This window comes from Nanorana parkeri, unplaced genomic scaffold (genome assembly GCF_000935625.1).
Source record: "Nanorana parkeri isolate BGI_ZX_2015 unplaced genomic scaffold, ASM93562v1 scaffold21, whole genome shotgun sequence".
Taxonomy (NCBI): domain Eukaryota; kingdom Metazoa; phylum Chordata; class Amphibia; order Anura; family Dicroglossidae; genus Nanorana; species Nanorana parkeri.
The window spans coordinates 1,328,027-1,348,829 of record NW_017306289.1 but is presented as its reverse complement, the minus strand read 5'-3'; the positions used below and the strand labels follow the sequence as shown (position 1 = coordinate 1,348,829).

The window sequence follows — 20,803 nt, the reverse complement described above, 5'->3', positions numbered from 1 at the left end:
CTTTTTCAGCGGCCGATAGCTTCCAACGCCTTCGTTCGCACTTTTGTGCAGGGGGTCACACGTATCGTTCCCCCTGTTCGCTCCCCGTTGCCGCCGTGGGATTTGAATCTGGTGCTTTCAGTGTTGCAGGAATCTCCCTTTGAGCCTCTGCGGGACATTCAGATTCTCTCTCTCTCAAAAAGTGGCCTTTTTGGTGGCGCTCACCTCGATCCGCAGGGTTTCGGAATTGGCGGCTCTCTCTTGCTCGTCCCCGTTGCTGGTCCTGCATCGGGACAAGGTTGTTCTGCGGCCTCGACCGTCTTTCTTGCCAAAGGTAGTTTCGGCTTTCCATCTGAATGAGGACATTGTCCTACCTTCCTTGTGTCCGAAGCCTGTCCACAGGAAGGAGAGTGCACTGCACTGTCTGGACGTGGTCCGCGCCATCCGGGTTTACCTTAGTGCTACGGCTGCGTTTCGGGAATCGGATTCCCTGTTTGTCGTTGCAGATGGCCCCCGGAAGGGCAGGGCTGCCTCGTCGGCTACCATCTCTCGATGGATTCGCGACACAGTATCTCAGGCGTATGCTATTAAGGGGCGTGAGCCTCCTTTTTCTGTTACGGCCCATTCTACAAGGGCTGTTGGGGCATCTTGGGCTTTCCGTCATGGTGCCTCCGTTTCTCAGGTTTGTAAGGCCGCGACTTGGTCTTCTGTTCACACCTTTGCCAAGTTTTATAAGGTGGATGTTTTGGCATCTGCGGATGCTGGTTTGGGGCGCAAAGTGTTGCAGGCGGCCGTTTGAGGGAATTTTTTTGTTTAGTTGGGTTTGTTGTTTCTGTTGGCCCACCCCTCTTTTTTGGTACTGCTCTGTGACGTCCCTACAGTACATGATCTCCGATCTGTTCCCTGTGTCCTTCAATGAACGGGAGAGAAAATAGGATTTTGGTACTCACCGTAAAATCCTTTTCTCTCCGTTCATTTAAGGACACAGGGCCCGCCCCTCTATGTGGGTGTGTACTCCTTTACTGCTTGTTACTAAACTGGAGACTTCTCAGTAGGTGGGGGGTTTGGCCACCGGCAGGGGCCGCCCCTAGGCTGTAATTGGTCTTTAGTTTTTTAGTGCCTAGCGTCCTTCTCCTGCAGGTGGCGATATTACCCTACAGTACATGATCTCCGATCTGTCCCCTGTGTCCTTCAATGAACGGAGAGAAAAGGATTTTACGGTGAGTACCAAAACCATATTTTTTCTCCTCCCCCTTTTTCCTCTTTTCTCTTTTTACCTTCTTCCTTTTTCCTCTTTTTGTTTTCTTCCTTCTTTGTATTTTCCTATTTCTTAATCTGTAAATTCAAATGCACTAACAATATTAACAATCCTCCTTTTCTCTTCCCTTTTTTCCCCACTCCTCCTTTTTTTTATTATGTATCAACAACATTCTTGTAAATATTATCAGGGCATTATGGACGCCTTTTAACATTGGTTATAACTAAAGACCAATCAAGTAGTCATATCTGAACAATCATCTCAGTAAATTTGTTTAGGAGGCGCACATACTTATATACTTTTAGATTTCTAATGATAGCTTTTAGGTGACAGCTTTCAGTTAAGTGAGTGTGTTGTAATATGGTTTATATACTTTTGGGGGAATTTTTTCACTTCATGTAATTTTTTTATACACGTTTGATGTACTTTTAAAATTGAGGATTATGAGAACTGTGTAACTATAAATGTTCCCCCACCCCACTCTTGAACTGTTTGATAAAAGCATCAGAGGAGGAGAACTGGAGTCTGGTGGGAGAGGTCATCCTCCATGATCAATAGAGCTTTTTGGATAAAAAAAAAGAAAGGAATGCAGCTTTTTCAATTTATGAACTTTTCTTTCATAGGTACACTGGCTAATTTTTAAAAATGACTGTCATGTTAGCTCTTTATAGTAGTAGAGCGCCTATGAATGTGATGCATTTGTCTTATTAGACTAAGCCTCTGATACCTTTTAAAGACATGTTAAGAGCAACTGTAGTGTAATACTTGTGGTAAGGCTTATAACCTAATGCTGTGTTTTTTTGTTTTTTTTCTGCAGTCTATCCTTGGCACTGGTAGCCTGTGGTCCAATCCCTTCAGCAGTTCCATTTGGTCCAGTAACACTTCTCTTCCATATACCGCTCCTTCCAACCCATTGCCAGGAATTGATCTTATCGGAACTGAAAGCACATGCCCAGCCCCAAACTCTCCTTCAGCAGCTGCCTCTCACAGCCCTGACAGCATGACTGGACAGACATATGATCCATGGAGTATATGGAGCCCAACCATCGGGAGGAGAAGTTCTGATCCATGGTCCAATTCACATTTTCCACCAGATAAATAATGATCAAGCTAAAAATCTACAGTCATAATAGGAGTGTTACTGCTGCAATCTCTGCCAATTATTTTCCAAGGGGACACTTTGTCCCTCTTTCTACCAGTCATTGTCTGTCCTTGGCTTTTTATTTATTTTTGTTGCCCGCTTTGAGCTCCTAATATCATTTTTAGTCCTCACATTTTCCAGGTTTGGGTTCTTCATGAACAAAAATTTGAGCATGCACAAACCTATTCTGAACAAGAATATCAGCATAACGAAATATTAAGGAATATCACGGGTACAAATTACCATCTCATTATAAATTTATTTATTTTTCAAATGTCCCATAAACCATGACTTATACAAATCATACCATGGCCCTTAAAAGACGTTGTTTTTTCCCCCCATTGACCATATTTTTCAAGTATTATATTTCTAAGGAAAGACAAATTAAAGGCATACATAGCAGTTAAAGCTATGAATTCAATTTTCCTTTTAAAAGTAACTGTTTTGTATTCATGAACAAAATGTTAATTGCAGCCAAGAGCTCTGTGAATGCTCATATTGGGTTGCTCAGTGCTTTTCCTGTTCCCCTAATTCTGTAGCAGAGTACATTTTTTAAATATTAATTTTACATGCTCTTTGTGAAATCTTGTGGAACAAAAAACAGGATTTGATGAGCAAGTCATACAACTTTGCGTTGTAATTTAAATAAACGAGGCACTTTTTTTTCACGAAGGGCTCTGTTATGTTTCATGTTTATGTGGTGAATGAATTAATGCAATTTAATGGTTTCATTGGGATTCAAATGGAGTAGGTTGTCTACCCTACAACCTCTGCTCCTTCAAATGCTGTGTGTGTCAGAAATGACACAACTGTGTGCAGTGATGATGTTTAGGGGCCACATAATGAGTAAAAGACTAAATGCATATAGTTAGGGTTTTCTCTTTGAGGCCTTGGGACCACAATGTTAAAACTCATTTACCAATCGTTTAGTATTCAGAAAAGCACTTTATTTCCATCTTGAAGCAAATCTCTGAGCACACAGCTAAATACATATTTGAAATACTGCAGGGAAATTGAAAGCGATCATCCTCAAATGCAGATCACAAGGTAATATTTCTGACACCACAAGTTTCCTCTGGCACTCGAGTTCATTTGAGAATATTTATGTTATAGACATCAGGTCTTGGGGGGGTTCTTTCAACTTCAGGCCCTTCATCTTCCTGCCTACATACATAATCACTGTCAGATACCACTACTTTAATTTGGGCAGTTTGTAGGTAACATCATGCCAATATATACCATTTAGAAAACCTGACTTCTTTTTTTTTTTTTTGCTTCCATTGGAATGGGCAGGATATATTTTGGCCCTACTGGTAGCTTCTAGACAAATATTGTTGCTGTTCAGTGATGGCAGTTTAACCTATAGTTACCAGTATTAACAGGTGTTGCCAGACACATCACCCATTCATTCCAGAAAGAATAAATGCTTTTAGTTTTTTGGAGATTTATAAATTGCCCCCCCCCAAAAAATAGTTATCAATTTTCTACAAATAGAAGTGCACAGAGTTACAAATGCAAACTACGGAATATTATTGAAGAAACAAATATATATACTCTAATCCAAAAAGGTTCAGTATATGCCTCAATACAGAAGAGGATTGTTTAAAATAGCCTAATATTACATTATACCCTACTGCCTGACAAAAAAAGTGAATGCAGCGAAATAATAAATGTTGCAAAGAAAAAAAGGGGAGCTATATTAAGTGATCCAAGTGGTAATACATGGAATCTGTGGAATCGGTCTTCAAAAGATCATTGTGTTCAGATGTGCCATTGGTTTTGCCAACAGGGCTGTTGGTTACTTTTTTTACAGCGAATTCTTACTTTTATATACACAACCATAACATTATGACCACCCACCTAATATTGAGTAGATCCCCTCTTGTACTGCCAAAATAGCCCTGACCTGTTGAGGCATGGACTGAACTGGACTCTGGACTCTGGACTCTGGACTCTGGACTCTGGACTCTGGACTCTGGACTCTGGCACCAAGCCATCAGTAACGCATCCTTTAATTTCTGTAACTTTCAAGGTGGGGAGCCTCTACGGATCGGACTTATTATTCCAACACATACCAAAGATGCTCGATTTGATTGAGATCTGTGGGATTTGGATGCCAAGCCAACACACATTTTTGCAGTGTAGCAGGGGTACATTATCCTGCTGAAAGAGGCCACTGTGATCAGGGAATATAGTTTCCAGGAAGGGATGTATTGGTCAGCAACAATGTTTAGGTAGGTGGTGCATGTCAATGTAACGTACACATGAATGGCAAGACCCAAGGCTCCCCAGCAGAACATTGCCCAAAACATCACACTGCCCCTGCTGACTTGTCTTCTTCCCATAGTGCATCCTGATGCCCCCAGGTAAGCCACACACACACACCCAGCTATCCACATGATGTAAAAAAAAACCGTGATTCATCAGATCAGGCCACCTTTTTCCATTGCGTCATGTTCTAAGGCTCATGTGCCCACTGTAGGTGCTTTTGGCAGTGGACATGGGCCTGCATGTGTACCTTGACTAGTCTGTGGCTACGTAGCCCCATATGCAACAAACTGTGTGTTCAGACACCTATCTGAACCAGCATGAACTTTTTCAGCAATTGTAGCTACATTAGCTCTTCTATTGGATCGGACTACACAGGCCCCATGTGCATCAATGAGCCTTGGCTGCCCATGACCCTGTTGCTGGTTCACCGGTTTTCCTTCCTTGGACCACTTCAGACCGGAACATCGCAAAAGAGCTGTAGTTTGAGTTTCTCTGACCGTCATCTAGCTATCACAATCTGGCCCTTATCAAAGTCGCTCAAATCCTTCCACTTGCCCATTTTTGCTGCTTCCAACCCTTCAACATCAGGGGCTAAATGTTCTCTTGCTGCTTAATCTTATCCCACCCACTTCCAGGTGCCATTGTAAAAAGATAATCAATGTTATTAATTTTACCTCTCAATGGTAAGAATGTTATGGCTGATCGGTGTATCTTTTTCTTAAGGCAGATTTTCTCAACCAATGGTAACCAGTGGTTACTTTTGATATGAACCAAAGGATACATTTGCCTGTTATATTAAACTATGGAGTAAGAGATTTGATCCTCAATCAAACAAATTTCTCGGTACTAAAATCATAGAGATTATAGAGGGATGAGTAGGGTGACTTCTTGTTTCTGCAACTGGAATTTCACACCTGCTGGCCCGTTATCCAATTTGTGTTCTAGTTGTGGCCAGTTGTTGAATATGGTGATGGTGCATATTTCTGAAGACTCCTCTTTTCTTCCTGCATTTCTGCAGTCTTGATCAAAAATTTCTAACTCTCCTTAATAACCCAACCAGACAAATATTGAAACAAGCTTCTTGTGGGTATTGCAGAAACCATTTCACCTAGAAAACGTGGGTCTGCTTAAAGTGGACCTTGCACAAAGTATAAATACTGACCCATTGCACCTAGTAGTCTCTGCTCTCTCAACAGTTGCACAAATCAGGGGTACATACATTTTCATTTCAGAATTAAATCCTGTAGGGGACATGCATTTTGTAGTCCCTAGATTAAAAACCACTTTGACATGCACATGGGTCCAGTAGCTTGTTACACTGGTTCTAAAATATTTGTTATGTTCAACTAAAGTGCTAATTTTGGTAACCAAATATAGATCAGTCAAATTACAGATGATTGATATGACTTTAAAACATTCCTTTTAATGCAACGTATACTTGAGAAACCTGTTTATGGGTAATTCAGGAGGGGCAGGTCCTGTTATCCGAAATGCTTAGACTGTATGAAAACTTTGCTTATTATTCATCAAGCTATATAGTTCAAGGAGAAAAAAAAAAGCTCATTATTCAAATGCAGTTGTATTTATTTTATTGCAGAGCAGCCCATAATCGTTCTTTAAATTTTTGAAGGTCACATCTTTTCATCAGGACAACGTTTGGCTGTTTCTTCCACTTATCCTCAGTGTCCAGCACCAGCATCCCCCTGGCATATCTGCCATGAAGCTCCACACTCACGGCACACTCTAGGTATTCTGTTACAATGCTTTCATCAATTGCTGCAGCCATGGCGTAAGAGTCATAGGAAACAAAGCCGTATTTCTGTTGTAACTTCGCTGTAATCTTCTTCATAAACCTGGCTTTGTCAGTGTCTTGTTCCACCCAGTTTCTGAAATACTCCTGAGGAAGAAAAAGGGTTAATTGTGTTAAGTAATAAGGTTAATAGGCATCAAGGTTTAATAACCAGACGTCAACTTTTAATTACAGGACTTGCTAAAACTTTGGCTGGTTAAGACTGGGCACTGCACCCCACAATCATTGAAAAACAGGTTTAGCATATGTGTATTTCTTTCCCAGCAGTCACAGAAGCACATTGTGGTAACTGCATCATTTTTGCTAACATGTTTGTGCTGCTCATCCAATGAGTAGCATCCGTTGTTGTTTTGCTAACAAGGCTGCTAGCATCCCCACTTAATTTATTTGAAGAATATTAATCTTGTGCGCTAGAATGGAATAAGTTTTCCCAGAACCTGCCCCAAAAGCCATCAATGGACACCTAACGGACAAGACATTTTGTGAGTGGAGAAGGAGAGATGATGCCACATCCCCACCACCTCCTCAAATCACAGAATGCCTTGTATTCTTTAAAATACAATCCATTTTCTGAATAGAGGAAAGTGAAGAGGGGCGGGTGGTGTGACTGGAGCAATGTACAGCTTGGGTCGCAGCTGTCCTTCTCTTCAGTGCCCGGAAGCTTGCATTGTCTGGAGGGGACGGCATGCTGTAAGGTAAGATTTGTATACTTTGCAGCCGCCCTCTGCACATAACACCCAGCTTTTTAATGATTTTTATACCCAGTGTGGTGTAAAAAATTATCATTTTGCCTGGAGTGTGGCTTTAAGGAAAATTATCATGAGAAAAGTATGTAAGTTGTAGAGTTAGGACTACAAAGATTGGAAAAAGAGTTGCCATACCATTGCGAGGCCATGTTCCCGTGTGAACTCCAAAGCAGCAATAAAGATGGGGCATGTAAATTCATTTGTTACTATATAAGCAGCTTCTGGATCCAGGTAGAAATTAAATTCGGCACATACAGTCCTGTTTCCTCTACCTAAAACACAGACATTATTATACATTTCGTTTTCAGTTGATTATTATGAATTCTTAACAGGAATTTAGTTGTTGAAATACGAAGAGAAGTTTGAGAAAGGATATTTCAATGGATATTCAAGTTTGTATCCTAGAGTCTCCAATAACACAATTGTGCCTGGCTTGTAGAAGATGTGTTGTGAGGCCTGAGGTGGACCCCCAAAGGGCAGAGAGGGCCAACATTTCACTTGGGGGCAGATCCTTAGCCAGTGACGGGATGTGTGATCAAGAAAGTTGGGTGCCAGTCACTTTAGTGCCTTTTTGAATGCTTTATTGGCGAACATCAACTGGGAGAGAGGGTATAGGGCTTAGGACAGCCATAGTAAAACTAGGACAGACTCCAGACTTGCCAAACCCTTCAGATGTCCACAGGGCAGTATCAATAGAACAGGCTGACACGGCAATAGAGCAACAGCTGAACATGGATATCAGCACCTGGCACCTCCAGTAGTTATAAGGCTCCTCCGGCTTTGCTTCCCTATTTATAATGGTCTGGCCCTCTAGCAACTTCAGTGTGAAATTATAGCTAATTTGCCTACAAATGTCAGGTGGTCATAATAATCTGGCCAATCAGTTTATATGCCCTTCCCCCACACATGCTCCACTGGTCATGAAACCCCCAGTGATTGGCTGGTGAGACAAGACACCCCCACTCAGGCAGGTACAATTAACAGCAGAACATGTGGAATAAACCAGATAATAACCAAATTAGCTAGACCGATTACAGCACTAGCAATACTAAAATTCTAGCAGCAACTACACAGAAGGTGGTAGGGGCTACACATGCAATAAAGATGGTAATAGCTCTATAAAAGCGAGTGATGCTACTGCTTTTGTACGCTCCTCAGGTGAAATGTGGTTAGATCTATGGAGAAGAGTGGAGGACTGGAAAACTACACATGCACCAGGGTCATATAAGGATTGAGTCAGGTACCAACTCTCATGTGAGGGCAGGGAGTTGTCCCTCTGCCTTCTGTTTGCCAGGTATCTGCTTGTCTATGGCCTGTCTTACACAGCATAATTCATTATATTAATGTGAAATTAATATTCATGCAATCTGTAATAATTACCTTCAAGATTTCCTCCCATGATATATAATTTGTTAATCTTCTTTGGAAGAGTAGGGTCAATTTTTGCTGCCAAAGCCAGATTGGTCAAAGGTCCCACTGCTACAACACTGATCTTGTTACACAAAACGTGGAGATAAAAGGGACAAACTAATCACAGATAAATACAGAAATCAATGACTCGGTTTAAACAGCTGCTACCTGATATGTCTGTCACATTTATCCATCACATACTTTACACAAAACAAAAAGGCACTTCAGACATAAGGCTGAAAGATCCTAGGGACCATAGGTATACTCTGGGTGTAACAAGGTGTTTGCCTTGGCTGGCAATTTCCAGGAGGGCCCCAAAACAGGCAAGCCGGGCTGCACAGAATTCTGCAGCCTCATCGAGCAGGAGCAGCCGGACTGGGCGGGTCTGGATCCCCACAGCTCTGGTTGGGTGTCAGAGGAAGGCGGTCCCGAAGTGCCAGTCGGGCGGTGGAGAAGGCTGGGTGGCCGTAGCACCAGTGATCCGGCAGTGAAGGAGGTAAGGTCCAGCAGCGAGTGACATGCAAGTAAGTGGATCACACTGCTGGTAAAGGGATCCTGCAGAGGTTAGCATATATTCTGCACAGCCCACCTGCAAGTCTATGGTGGGCTCTGCAGGGTCTCAGGGGGGCTGGGCAGGATCTGTGGTGGGCACAGCTGCCAGCAGAGCCCACCAAAGATCCTGCCCAGCCCATCTGAGACCCTGCCAACTGCCCCAAACCAAAATACACCATTCGGTATAATGTGTAAAATATGCAGGTGTTTGTGGTGCTCAGGAGCCCCAGCTGCTGTGTTTTTCTGTCCATTAGATTGTATGGACAGAAAATGCTGTATGCGGAATGGGCTTTCGGCCCATTTACAGCTTTTTCTGTTCATACAATCCTGTGGACAGACAAAATGCAGCAATTGGGGCTTCCGGTTGCTGCAAACACAGGCATATTTTACACTGTATTCCTATAAGCCTGTATTTGTGCCAATTTAAGCCCTAAATCAGGGAGAGCACAGCCTGCTTCACCTTCCTCCAATGGTTTTTCAGGTACATTTGGATGCACTGACTTTGTTTCCATAGGAGGCAAGCAACAAGGGACTATTGAGTAAACAAGCCCATAGGTGTAGAGTCACTACTACCTTTATTTAAAATGAACTTTATTTACTAAAATATATTCATTTACATTCATGCAAACAAGTGAACTATGCACCCAGAATGCGTGCAGACGCACACCCAGCATATATACCCAGAATTCATCAAGGTTGGTTTGCTGTGGAACATACACTCCAGGATCAGAATGTATTCCAGCAAAGTCATCGTGCTCCTAAAATGTAATTTTAAAATGCAATGCATGCATGACATCTGAAGCTGATTGGTGGCTCTGAGGAACATGGACAGTTACTCTACAGTAGATTTTAAACCATGCAGTATGATGTCCACTGTGTGAAGACATATTCAGAAGATTACACAATCGTTAAAAAAATAATTACAAGCCATGCACACATGGTACTGCCAACCACCTTTAGGACTTGTTTTAAAATGCATTGTGCTTTTAGGTGTATTCAGCCAGCTTTTGACATCAATTTGAGACACTTCTGAGACCTTTCAGAGTTCATGTACAGGGATAAAGACCTTCAGCTGACCTCCCTCTGACCTGCATTGACCTTCTATGCTGCATCAATCTGCTACATCCTCATTACCATTTATTTGTATGGAGAAATAAGCAGTTCTGATGCTAACAAAAGGCCATTGACAGGGGCCCGTACAAATGCATTCAAGTATCTTAACTATTAACAAAAATTAATCTTATTTGTGTATAACTGGACTGTATATCCTCAAATCATCCCTGGATTTGTCATGACACTGTCCTTCCTTCTGGAGGGTGGTTACTTTTGTTCCCCATCATCGCTGTGTGTGTTGTAAAGTAGTCACCACTCCAAGCTCGCTCCTGTGATGGACTACAATATCATGTTTAGTTTACTCATTTGTATCAAGATTGTAGCAAGCTAAGAGCGGTGACTACTTTACAACACACACAGGGACCATGGGGAGCATAAGTAGCCACCCTCCAGAAGGAAGGACAGTGTCAGCACCAATTCAGAGATGATTTGAGGAGCTACAGCTGAGTGATACACAAACAAGATACATTTTTGTTAATAGTCAAGGTAGTTGAATGCATTTTGAAGATTTAACTCCTGAGTTTAGTGTCACTTTAAGGTGGCCATATACAAAGATCGATGGTAATCTGATTGCTTTCCATGTTAGTGTATGGGCCATGAGCAACTGCAAAAGTAATCTCAGCAAAAATCTGAACAAAAATGGACAGTTGTTCGGTAGCTGTTGCACATTACTTACTGTGAAAAATGAGGAAGCATTTCTACCTCCCTCTGCTCTTATTGTGCTTGCATCAAATCATTAAAAGGACAGAGGGAGTGAAATTAAGTGAATTATGCTAAGTATCCACTGATCGTATGAAAGCAACATACAAAATAATGGTTGGGTAGGGTTTGCTGATACTTACTGCACTGACTCCTGATTTCAAGGGAAGCACTAGAGAAAATGAGGACTGACGCGTATAATGAACCATTAGGATCTTTACGGTCTTCCAGCAACTGGTGTCAAGTAGTGCCGAACGAGCATTAGGAAGGACTAGTAAGTGCTTGCTACCATGTTTTGGCATTTATGTTTAATGGGCCTAATAGATGAAACTGCTGGATGGATATGCCACATCTGTCCAGACATATACAGATATTATGTTAATATCAGCTCCTCTCTCACACTTCTGTAAGATAAAGGTTATTCAAACATCTTACTTGGTTCTCATGCTGACTGATTATCCTTATTAAAGCATGGACAGCATCTTCTTCTTGTATGTGCTCCAGTCCTGGACTGTGTGGGTCTTTTTCATCTCCTAACCCATCACCTCCAAAATGTGTAAATTCTGGATTAATTTCTCCTAAAACTGACTGAGATGCTCCACAAAACACTGGAATCTAAAAAATTTAAAGTAAAAAATTACAAAACTGAAAATTGAGATCCATCCTGTTTGAAAAAAAAAAAAATACCCCCCTTTATTTACCACCACTTTGAATCATGCAATTAAAATCAAGTGTTTCACATTAGGTGCCAATTATTTGTATCTTCTTAGAGCGTATGCAGGTGGAAATCGTCATATTTAAACCTCAGATATCTAGGGTCCTGGTGTTTTGTTTGCTATTGACGTGGGGTTTCCTCATGTCAAGATCAATAGATCTCTATGAGCCCTCAGAAAGAAGGTTGTGGAATCTGGGGATTGACTGGGTTAAGCAGAAGTCCATATACCCATTGCACTTCTGACCGATCAATCCAAGAATGAGCAGGTGGGTGCAGCGGTGGTCAACAGATGGCACCGTCACATGCACATGATATGAATAGAACACCTGCACTCCAATTACAGATATGATGCATCTTTATTGACATGAATGTGACATCACACAAGATCCCCTTCCTCAGCCTGGGGGGATTAACAGATCGACACATAATTTGAAATCAAATATTCAATAGTAAGGAAATTAGAAGTGCAGATTTCAGATGACTGCAAATGTGTCCAGCAAACTAAGCCCAAGAGCTGACCATTTGATGCTCAAAGAAGTCTCCAATAACTTTTTCATTGCAGAATCTGCAGGTTACTATTCCAACAGTTGCTGTCGAAGTGCTTACATCTACAACTAAATAGGGAGTGTACTAATTTAGGAGGTGTGCAGAAAAAGAAGCATTTGCTTGTAAAAAGAACATTTGGGCAAGAATCCAGTTTGCCATTAAACACATGTGCAAAGACCAGGTCTTTTGAAACCATGCGCCCAAAGGTGCCTATATACTTTACAACCCTCGCAAGACTTTTGTCTTACGATCTGCCCATCTTGGACAGGCAGATCGTATCTGCGATAATCGCAAGCCCGCCCCCCTGAGCGGCGGGCTTCCGATGACTGCAATGCTGAACGGGCAGTGTGCGCGTGCACACACCGGCCCGTTCGGCAGTCATCTCTGGATCATGTTAAAAACCAGCCGAAAATCGTACGATTCTCGGCTGGTTTTCCAACATGCTCGATATACAAAAGTCGTGCGACCGTACATTAGGAATGGTCCAAATATATGAAATGGAGGGTTTGGATTGGCCTAGGAAAACCCTGATTTGAATCACTCAAATATTTTGGAGAATTTAAAACAGGCAGTTCATGTGAGAAAACTCAAACAACTTGCAACTGAAGGAATTTTGCACTGAGGAGAGATTTATTTATGGGGGGAAAATGCATATGGTATAGTTTTTAATAAAAACCTGTTGACATAAACCATCTATACAGTAGCTGGCCCTGTGTACAAAGATAATGCAGTTTTTAAATGATAAATATTGACAAAGGTATTTCAATTAAAAACACTAATTTAAAAAAAGAAAAAAATCTTTGAGTACCCACAGAGAGGAAATCACATTTTTTTTAAATAGATTGGTGCAATGATCAAATGTCTATGGAAGGCCCCACCAGTGAGCCGCTGTCTGATGTTACTGTTGGTAGGTCAGGTTATTCCCATTTCCCCTCCTCCCATTTCCCCTCTCCATAGCAGCAAATATGACACTTGGGTGAACCAAGCTGAAAGTTAATTCACTTACAACTTATTCCTCCACTCCCGTGGTGAGATCAGTTATTCCCATTGAAACTTTCCAGGGAATGATTGGGTGGGTCACACTGGAATAACCTGATTGTTTCATTAAGAAATGGAAAAGCTAACCAAGTAAGGCAGATTTTACATATCATGTGCTATAAATAAAATGTAAGAATTACCTCCATCCTTTTACACACTTGGAGAACACGCAGTACATTCTTGCAGACATTTTCAACGGTGGTGTTCCCAAAACAACAAGTTATCCCAACAATCTCAACCTCAGGGGCTGCCAGAGCCATCATCAAAGCTTGAGCATCGTCCACCCCACAGTCCACATCTACCAGCAGCAACTTTTTAGACATTCTTATTCAAGAAAGGAAAACTTTATATTAGTAAGTAGCACACATTACAAAGTGTATCCTTATTCTAATTCAAAGCAGAGCACCTAGGAATCTCCAAGATCATTCTTTTAGCTCTGCAAGAGCTTAAGTTAACAAAGGAAGGATATACATTCACAAGTAATTAACAAATATGAATCATAGCTGCTGTTTAAGCCACTAACTGTGTTGCAGGCCTAACAGGATCTGAGCAGCAATAAGGTGCTTGGACCAGATGTCTATAGGCTACATGGCCGGGACCTGACACTGGAACACCGGGGTACCACAACAGGAGACAGGAATGTAGCCGAGAAACAAGCTGATGTCAGTAGCATCGAGCGGTAGGGTGTCAATTTAGGAGACAGAAGTGGAGTCAAGGGCACAAGCGGAGGTCAGTAACAACCAGGCAGTGAGATACAGGACAGAATCCAGTAGGCAGGCAGAGGTAAGCAGGTCAGGTCTCAGGTAATCAGAAACTAGCTGAAGACCATCTAGCAATCTGTCCATGTTGTACATCTGTTTGTTTAGGCCATTTGGTGCTGCGCATACACACCTGAACACTAACGTACGTCTGCATGCTAATGTGCGCCTGCCTGTGTCATGAGCCAGAGCACGCACATGTGCTCGAGGTTGCACTGGTCTTCTTGAATGTACTGAATCTTCCTTACAAAATTGCTTAGATCAATATTGTCACTGCAGCTTTCATCAGTAAGATCTGAGAATGTGTCTTTGAAACCACTCATTTTGACTTGCTGTGTAATGTCAGCCCACAAGAGGACATAGGAGTGGAATGCATTCTGGCAGATAAACCGGTATTTTTCTGTACTTGCAGGCTCTTTAAAGTGATAAGAAATGGGGAAATCTGCATGTATTGCAGAAATATGCTACATATGTTTTTTTTTCGTTATTTCGCCCTGGCAGGTACTTCAAAAAAAGTTATGGCTAGAGCTGGGCTTTAAACCCAAAATTCTTAGGTGTTTTTGGCAGCATTTCCAGTCGCACCGCTCTGCACTGAAATCTATAATGGTAGCATAATGCTGCTGTCCATGTTAAACTGTCAATGATTTACTGTGGGTGGTCACAGAACACTTGTGACAACATGTGATCATTTAGCAATCACAACACAAGCAATGTGAAAATATGCGATACTTCAAAATGTCAGCTGTCAGTGCCAGGAGAGCGCCAGTGTTAGTTTTCAGTCCAGCATTTCCAGAGCAGAGAATGATGTCCAACCCAAAGGTCCTCCTCAGGCTAACTCTCCTGCTAACCCTATAGGGCCAGAAGTGTGTGGTTTAATGTCTCCCTCTTTCCCTCCTGTGCCGCTATCTACCATAGAGTGCTGGGAGTGATGTAATTTCCTCCGAACACCGTGGAGATTGTGGGTGGCGGTGGATTACATGTCGCAACCGATGAGAGCTGATTTTAATTGCGGATGTAATTGGCGCCCGGTGGTTGAGACATGTAGTCCAATCCCGCCTACACTCCCGAATATCACCAGGCGCCGATGCCATCCGCAATGAAATTGGCTCTCAACGATTGCGGTGTACAGGATTCGAATCCCAGAGCGGCAGACTAATTTAGTGGGCAGGGGTGGATCCAGAGTCATTAAAATGGGTCTGTCATCCACATTGCACATTACTATGTTTTTTTGCTGTAGAGCTTTGTGATACACATGATCCAGGCACAGAGTGAAGGATGGAGGGCCCCAGACTGAAGGTAGGGGGCCCGGGAACCTGCACTGTCGGCGCTTACCAGGGCCCCCTTCCTCCTATCTGGGACCCCCAAGTGACAGAATGCTAGGGCCTAGTCACATCTGGAACTATGTGACCCTGGTAATTCTTCCACTGTATAGAGGACTATAAATCCCAACAATACATTATACAATGCAGAATCGGGAAGTCGGCTCCATGTTCTCTCGTCGCGAGTGATGAGGGAGCATGGAGCCGGCTTCCTCCGGTGCAAAACACAGGAGAGAAGCTGATGAAGCAGATCTCTGCTTCATCAGCTTCTCTGGGGGTCCCTAGGTGACATCAGGGGTCTTGGAGACCCCTGATGTCTCCATAAAGAGGACCTGTTTGGTGAATTGGCTATCACATAGGGGATTTCTTAGTCCCCTATGTCATAGCAATAAAGTTAAAGTGACATTAAAGGCAAAAACATTTTTCCCTCCCCCCAATGTTAATGTCAGCACTTACCTTAAATGATGTCTCTTATTCCGATCTTCTTTCCTGATGTTTTCATCTGTCCCTCCAGCGGTGCAGCGGGTCTCCGATCCAGCGCTGACTCCTCTGTCCTTGCAGGCACTTCTGATCCAGCGGTGTCTATAGACTTACCTTGGTCTCTCCTCGTCTCCCGTCCGAAAATCCGAACTGCGCATGCGCCCGCCCCAAGATGCTTTGCGGCTGCCCCAAGCAGTTTCGTTTTCTCGGGACGGGAGCGCGCAGCGAAGACAGGGTAAGTGGAAACTGCTGTTAAAGCGTTTTTTTGTTTTTTTTTTAACTTTTTGCATATATCTACTGGTTGCTAGCAGTAGATATATGCAAAAAAACGGAGGGTTTAGAAACCCTTCAAGTGTAAAAAAAAAAAGTTTAAAAAAAAATTAAAAGCATTAAAAAAAATATTCACAAATAAAAAATACATAAAATAAAGACAAAAAATATTTTTAAAGTCCCCTGCCCCCTTACATACACACGCAAACATGTCGGGTGCGCCTATGTGCGAAAACGAGGATTGCACCCATTACACCGCACATGTTACATATTGTTGCAATAATTGTAGGGCCATTAATCACTGATAACACTAAACTGATGAGCTGCAAAAGCATTTAAAGTGTCGCCTATGGCCAATTTTGGATGCGGTCGTTTTCTGTGATTTCGCGGGTGCGCGCAATTTTAAAGCTTGACATGTTTGGTGTCTATTTACCCGACGTGACCCCGACTTTTATATTTTACCAAAAAATTGGGGTGATAATAGATGTGTCATAACATTTTATAGTGAAACAGTTTTTTTGTCAAAATTTAGGGTACTTTTTTTTGTTATATAGTACAAAATAAAAAACCCCAGTGGTGACTAAATACCACCAAAAGAAAGCTCTATGTGTCCCCCAAAAAATTGTATAAAATTAATTTCAGTACAGCGTTGCATGACGGAATAAATATCAGTCAAAGTACCGCAGCGCTGAATGTGAAAAATGGCCAGGCAAAGAAGGGGATTTAACACTATGGTATTTAAGGGGTTAATTAATCTCCAATATCAATCAGTTACAAAATAATAGCAATCAAGTAAGTGAAGGGTTAACTTTTCCAACACAAGGTATACTTGCAGTAAGCAGACTTTTGTGATTCCACACAAAGGAAGGTGCTGAAGAGCAGGTCAGCGTGGGGCTCCAAAGGGCAGGAGTCAGGAAGATTACAGCCTGTGAACCTGGAACTCAGGATGGAGAGCGGTGAGGTAAGTAGTTTTTTTTTTTTTTCTTTTTCAGGATGGAGAGCGGTGTCCCTCGGCAGCCGACAGCATCAGTTACTCTGAATTCCGCGGCTACATGCCGTGGAGCCGGCTACGAGTGACGTCGCGGGACCTGATAGGAGCTGTGCACCCGCTGCTGTTGCGATGCGGCCGTCCAGCCCAGTCAGAGCGGTGTTGGGAGAGACTATTTTCTCGGGGGAGGGGGAACTGGACGGCGCCACTGACCCTAAGGCTGGATACAATGTTCTGTGTGGATGCATTGCACCAAGTAATGCACATGTGTAGGAGTAAATGGGCCCATATAGTTTCCATTTCATGCTAAACTACGGTGCTTAGATATAAACCAGCACCATTGCAGAGAATGGGATCTCTACTTGATATGCATTCTCATTCACATGCATTGCATGAGTTTTATAACAATCAACAGTATAGCGCTAACAGCCTCACGGTGTTACACCCAACAATGTGCATTCCAAACCTCAACGGTATTATGTGAAAACAAAATAAAATGTATGAAACACTTTTGCAAGAGTGGAATTGTTTTCAACAAATCTGTACCACATATATCTAAAATTAAATGTGATAATAAGAATATCTCTTAAAAAAATTATGAACAGTGAACTACTTAGTATATTATGATCAAAGTGAAAAATATGTAATGTATCCTCAAATAAATGAAACAAATGTCACAATATAACAAACAGTGAACCACTTCGTATAATATGATCGAAGTGAATATTATACCATGTATCCTCAAATGGAACTGTGAAACAAACTGTCACAATAAATGTGGCTGTGTATATCTCCTAGTAAAAACCAAACAGTGAACTTTGTATAATATAAAATAATAAAAATAAGTGATATTCGATATATCATCTAATATGTAAATACAACAAATATCAATGGCAATATAAATGTCATATATTGATGTTTCAAAAACTGTGTAGAAAAATCTATTAAAAAGAGAAAAAGGAAGAATAAATTGTCTGTAGCAACCAAAGTGTTCAAATGGTGCGATCTCCCATTCTTCTTCCGACTATTCTAGATGATCCAAACAGTCAGAGTCAGAAGAACTGTCAGTGTATCCCCGCAGCTGTCAGTGTATCCCATTCAGTGATAATTCGTGTTGCAAAAGAAGGAAGCGCATAAATCCCCTTTAGGGTATGTACCCACCGGACCGCAGATGTTTTTAGGCCATGTACAGCACCAAGATGCAGGTAGTCATTCGCCGTCCTCTTCACAATCCTGACCTTTACAGGGTTCGCTGCTGTCCCTATGAAACTTCCGTTCGAAGTCAGGAAAGAAAAGGCAGTACTTCCATAGTGTGGTAAATTAGGATAGTTTATTAGATAAAAAAGTGCTTGAACAAAATATAAGATATATAACAAAATTCCGGCCGGTCAGTCTAAAACAGACTCAATCAGATTGACGGTGTGACGTGACTGCAGGATGCGTTTCGTCACATAGACGTTTTCAAGGGTCGGGGACTTGCCAGTCACATCACACCTTCACATTTATCACATTTATTACCACATTTGATTTTAGATATATGTGGTACAGATTTGTTGAAAACAATTCCACTCTTGCAAAAGTGTTTCATACATTTTATTTTGTTATTTTTTCACATAATACCGTTTAGGTTTGGAATGCACATTGTTGGGTGTAACACCGTGAGGCTGTTAGCGCTATACTGTTGATTGTTATATTTGTAAGGCCCACTGCCTGAGTTATAGCAGCTTCTAGCAAGTCCAGTTTTTCTTGCTTTTCTTGTTTTTCTTGTTTTCTCGCCCATAAGCGCAGGTTTTTGTTTTTCATTGCATGAGTTTTGCTGCATTAAAATGGACAAGTCTGAATCAGCCCTTATCCTACTTTAGGTGACCTGTTATTGCATGCTTACTTCTCCATTGCCAGGATCCTCATGATAAACACAAGTAATCCTATGCCAGTTCTGCAGCTGAGGTCCACTGATGATCTGTAATTATTTCCCAATAAATGCAATCCTGAAGAAATGATAGATTTCCAAAACAGACAAAAACAGACATAACATGCTGCACTCATATTTACAGCCTACTCTGTTGGAGAAGTATTGGGAGAGCAAAATATACTCTTCCCAATACTTATTTCCAGCATGGGACACTGCAGCTGTCTTCAATTGATGGGGAGGGGGGCTAGCGGCGCGGGGGGGGGGCGTATTGTGGAACCTGGCCTTGGGGCGGCAGGTGGAGTAAATCCGGCCCTGGTCACAAGCCGGCTCCATATACTGATAGCTGAATTATCATGTAACCCCTGATCACTTAACTCATGGCTTCTCCCTGAAGGTAGTAGTGACTGTCAATCACCACTTCCCGCACGGATTCCCCCCTTTCCCTCTCTGTTCCTTCAGTGCTCATTGGAGGGATAGACAGGGGAAATGGTGGGAACAGCTGGCTCTGACTCTAGAAAGGCAGAGCCAGATGTCAATAGCAATATGCTGAATTTGGGTCATAGGAGTACATTAGTAAATGTACTCCTGTGACCCAAAACAGAAACAAAGGCAAAAGAAAGATTTACATTTACTTCTCTTTTAAACAAAAAATCATGTTTAAAACATAAAAAAAGGCCAAGCCTCCGCCCATACTGGAATAGAGTTTATGCTTTGATTTATAAGGCACTCCGGATCCGACCACCCCGTGACCCACAGTATGTTTTATTGAATCGTCCAATCCCTGGTTTATCCAGGTCCGAAGACGAATTACTGTCGTTCTTTTTTCTGGCTGCAAAAAATTCCTTGGCACAGGCCTGGAAATCCCCGACAGTTCTAAATTGTTGTGGATAATGGTACATGAGAAGCTGAGTAGCATCCTCAAGAATACTCGAGGTAACTTGGGACCCATGGATGCAATACTTGAAAATTTCTGAGTCTCTTTAACCAAGCCTTTCTGTTGCAGTACCGATTTCTATTCAGTGTTCCGGATGCCTATCTGATCTTTTTCTACTCTTTCTCTTTCCTATGCTTTTAGCCCCCCCTCTTATTGCTCTCCTAATACTGCTATTTTGAGCTCATTATGTAAAGTTCGTTCTTGTCTCTGTCTCTTTGTGAGCATCTAATATGTCTGATTTGTCATGAAAGATACTGCTATAAAGTTACATGACCTTTATTGACTGTGTATCCATACTTGTCATACGAGATGCTTTGTGCATTTCATCTCCTTGTCTTGTACAAACATTTTATAAAAACTTTGTGACAAAAATAAAATAAAAAAGGCAAGGTTAGCTGTTTTTAGAATAATGTTTAAAGATATAACGAAGTTAACTTAGGTGCAGGTCTTGACCTGGTTTCTAAATACACACAGCCATTATATTATCTTGGTTTGGTTCATGTGAAGAGCATCAGGTTTACCAGGCATTCAGCTAACTTCAGCAGACATTAAAGGAGGACCCCACTCTCATTCCCAAAGAAATACAGATTTTACAGTTGCTACACAAGTCGTTCTGTAATTTAATGTTATTACCTTTCCAATTCAATCTGAAGCCGCTGTACTTTTCTAAAACTGTTAAAAAATTCAATGTAATATGCTGACCTTGAGGTGTTCTGTCCACAAATGTTATATGAACGCCCCTAGAAATGTCATTCCCTGCTTTTTTGATTGCCTCACAAATTTTCACAGAAGTCTGCACTAAGATACCAGTAAAACATTAGGCATCCACTGCAATAAAAATGTCATTTTTGGTGAGATACTCCC

The 20,803-nt window shown here is 41.8% G+C and overlaps 2 protein-coding genes across 2 annotated transcripts in view; one reads left to right on the top strand and one right to left on the bottom strand.

Annotated features, from left to right (window-relative positions):
* TMEM131 (transmembrane protein 131) overlaps positions 1 to 3,042 on the top strand; it is a 151,225-nt gene extending 148,183 nt beyond the window's left edge. The window contains 1 exon segment of the mRNA XM_018562803.1: positions 2,055 to 3,042. Within this exon segment, the coding sequence (XP_018418305.1) occupies positions 2,055 to 2,339 (285 nt within the window). The 3' untranslated portion in view covers positions 2,340 to 3,042.
* A 3,088-nt stretch (positions 3,043 to 6,130) lies between these two features.
* Positions 6,131 to 13,640, bottom strand: LOC108792343 (pyrimidine-specific ribonucleoside hydrolase RihA-like). The gene is made up of 5 exons (XM_018563101.1): positions 13,419 to 13,640; positions 11,415 to 11,594; positions 8,586 to 8,697; positions 7,341 to 7,477; positions 6,131 to 6,546 (listed from the first exon to the last, which is right to left on the bottom strand). Exons 1-5 carry the CDS (start codon positions 13,599 to 13,601, stop codon positions 6,238 to 6,240), a joined length of 921 nt encoding a protein of 306 aa, XP_018418603.1. The 5' UTR covers positions 13,602 to 13,640; the 3' UTR covers positions 6,131 to 6,237.
* Positions 13,641 to 20,803: the final 7,163 nt, after the last annotated feature.

Excerpts from the sequence above, each read along its gene's own strand:
- LOC108792343 (XM_018563101.1), bottom strand. The coding sequence starts at position 13,601 with ATGTCTAAAAAGTTGCTGCTGGTAGATGTGGACTGTGGGGTGGACGAT. Across the intron at positions 7,478-8,585 it reads CATGGGAGGAAATCTTGAAG|GTAGAGGAAACAGGACTGTA; the intron begins GTAATTATTACA and ends TCTGTGTTTTAG. Across the intron at positions 6,547-7,340 it reads GGGAACATGGCCTCGCAATG|GAGTATTTCAGAAACTGGGT; the intron begins GTATGGCAACTC and ends TTTCTTCCTCAG.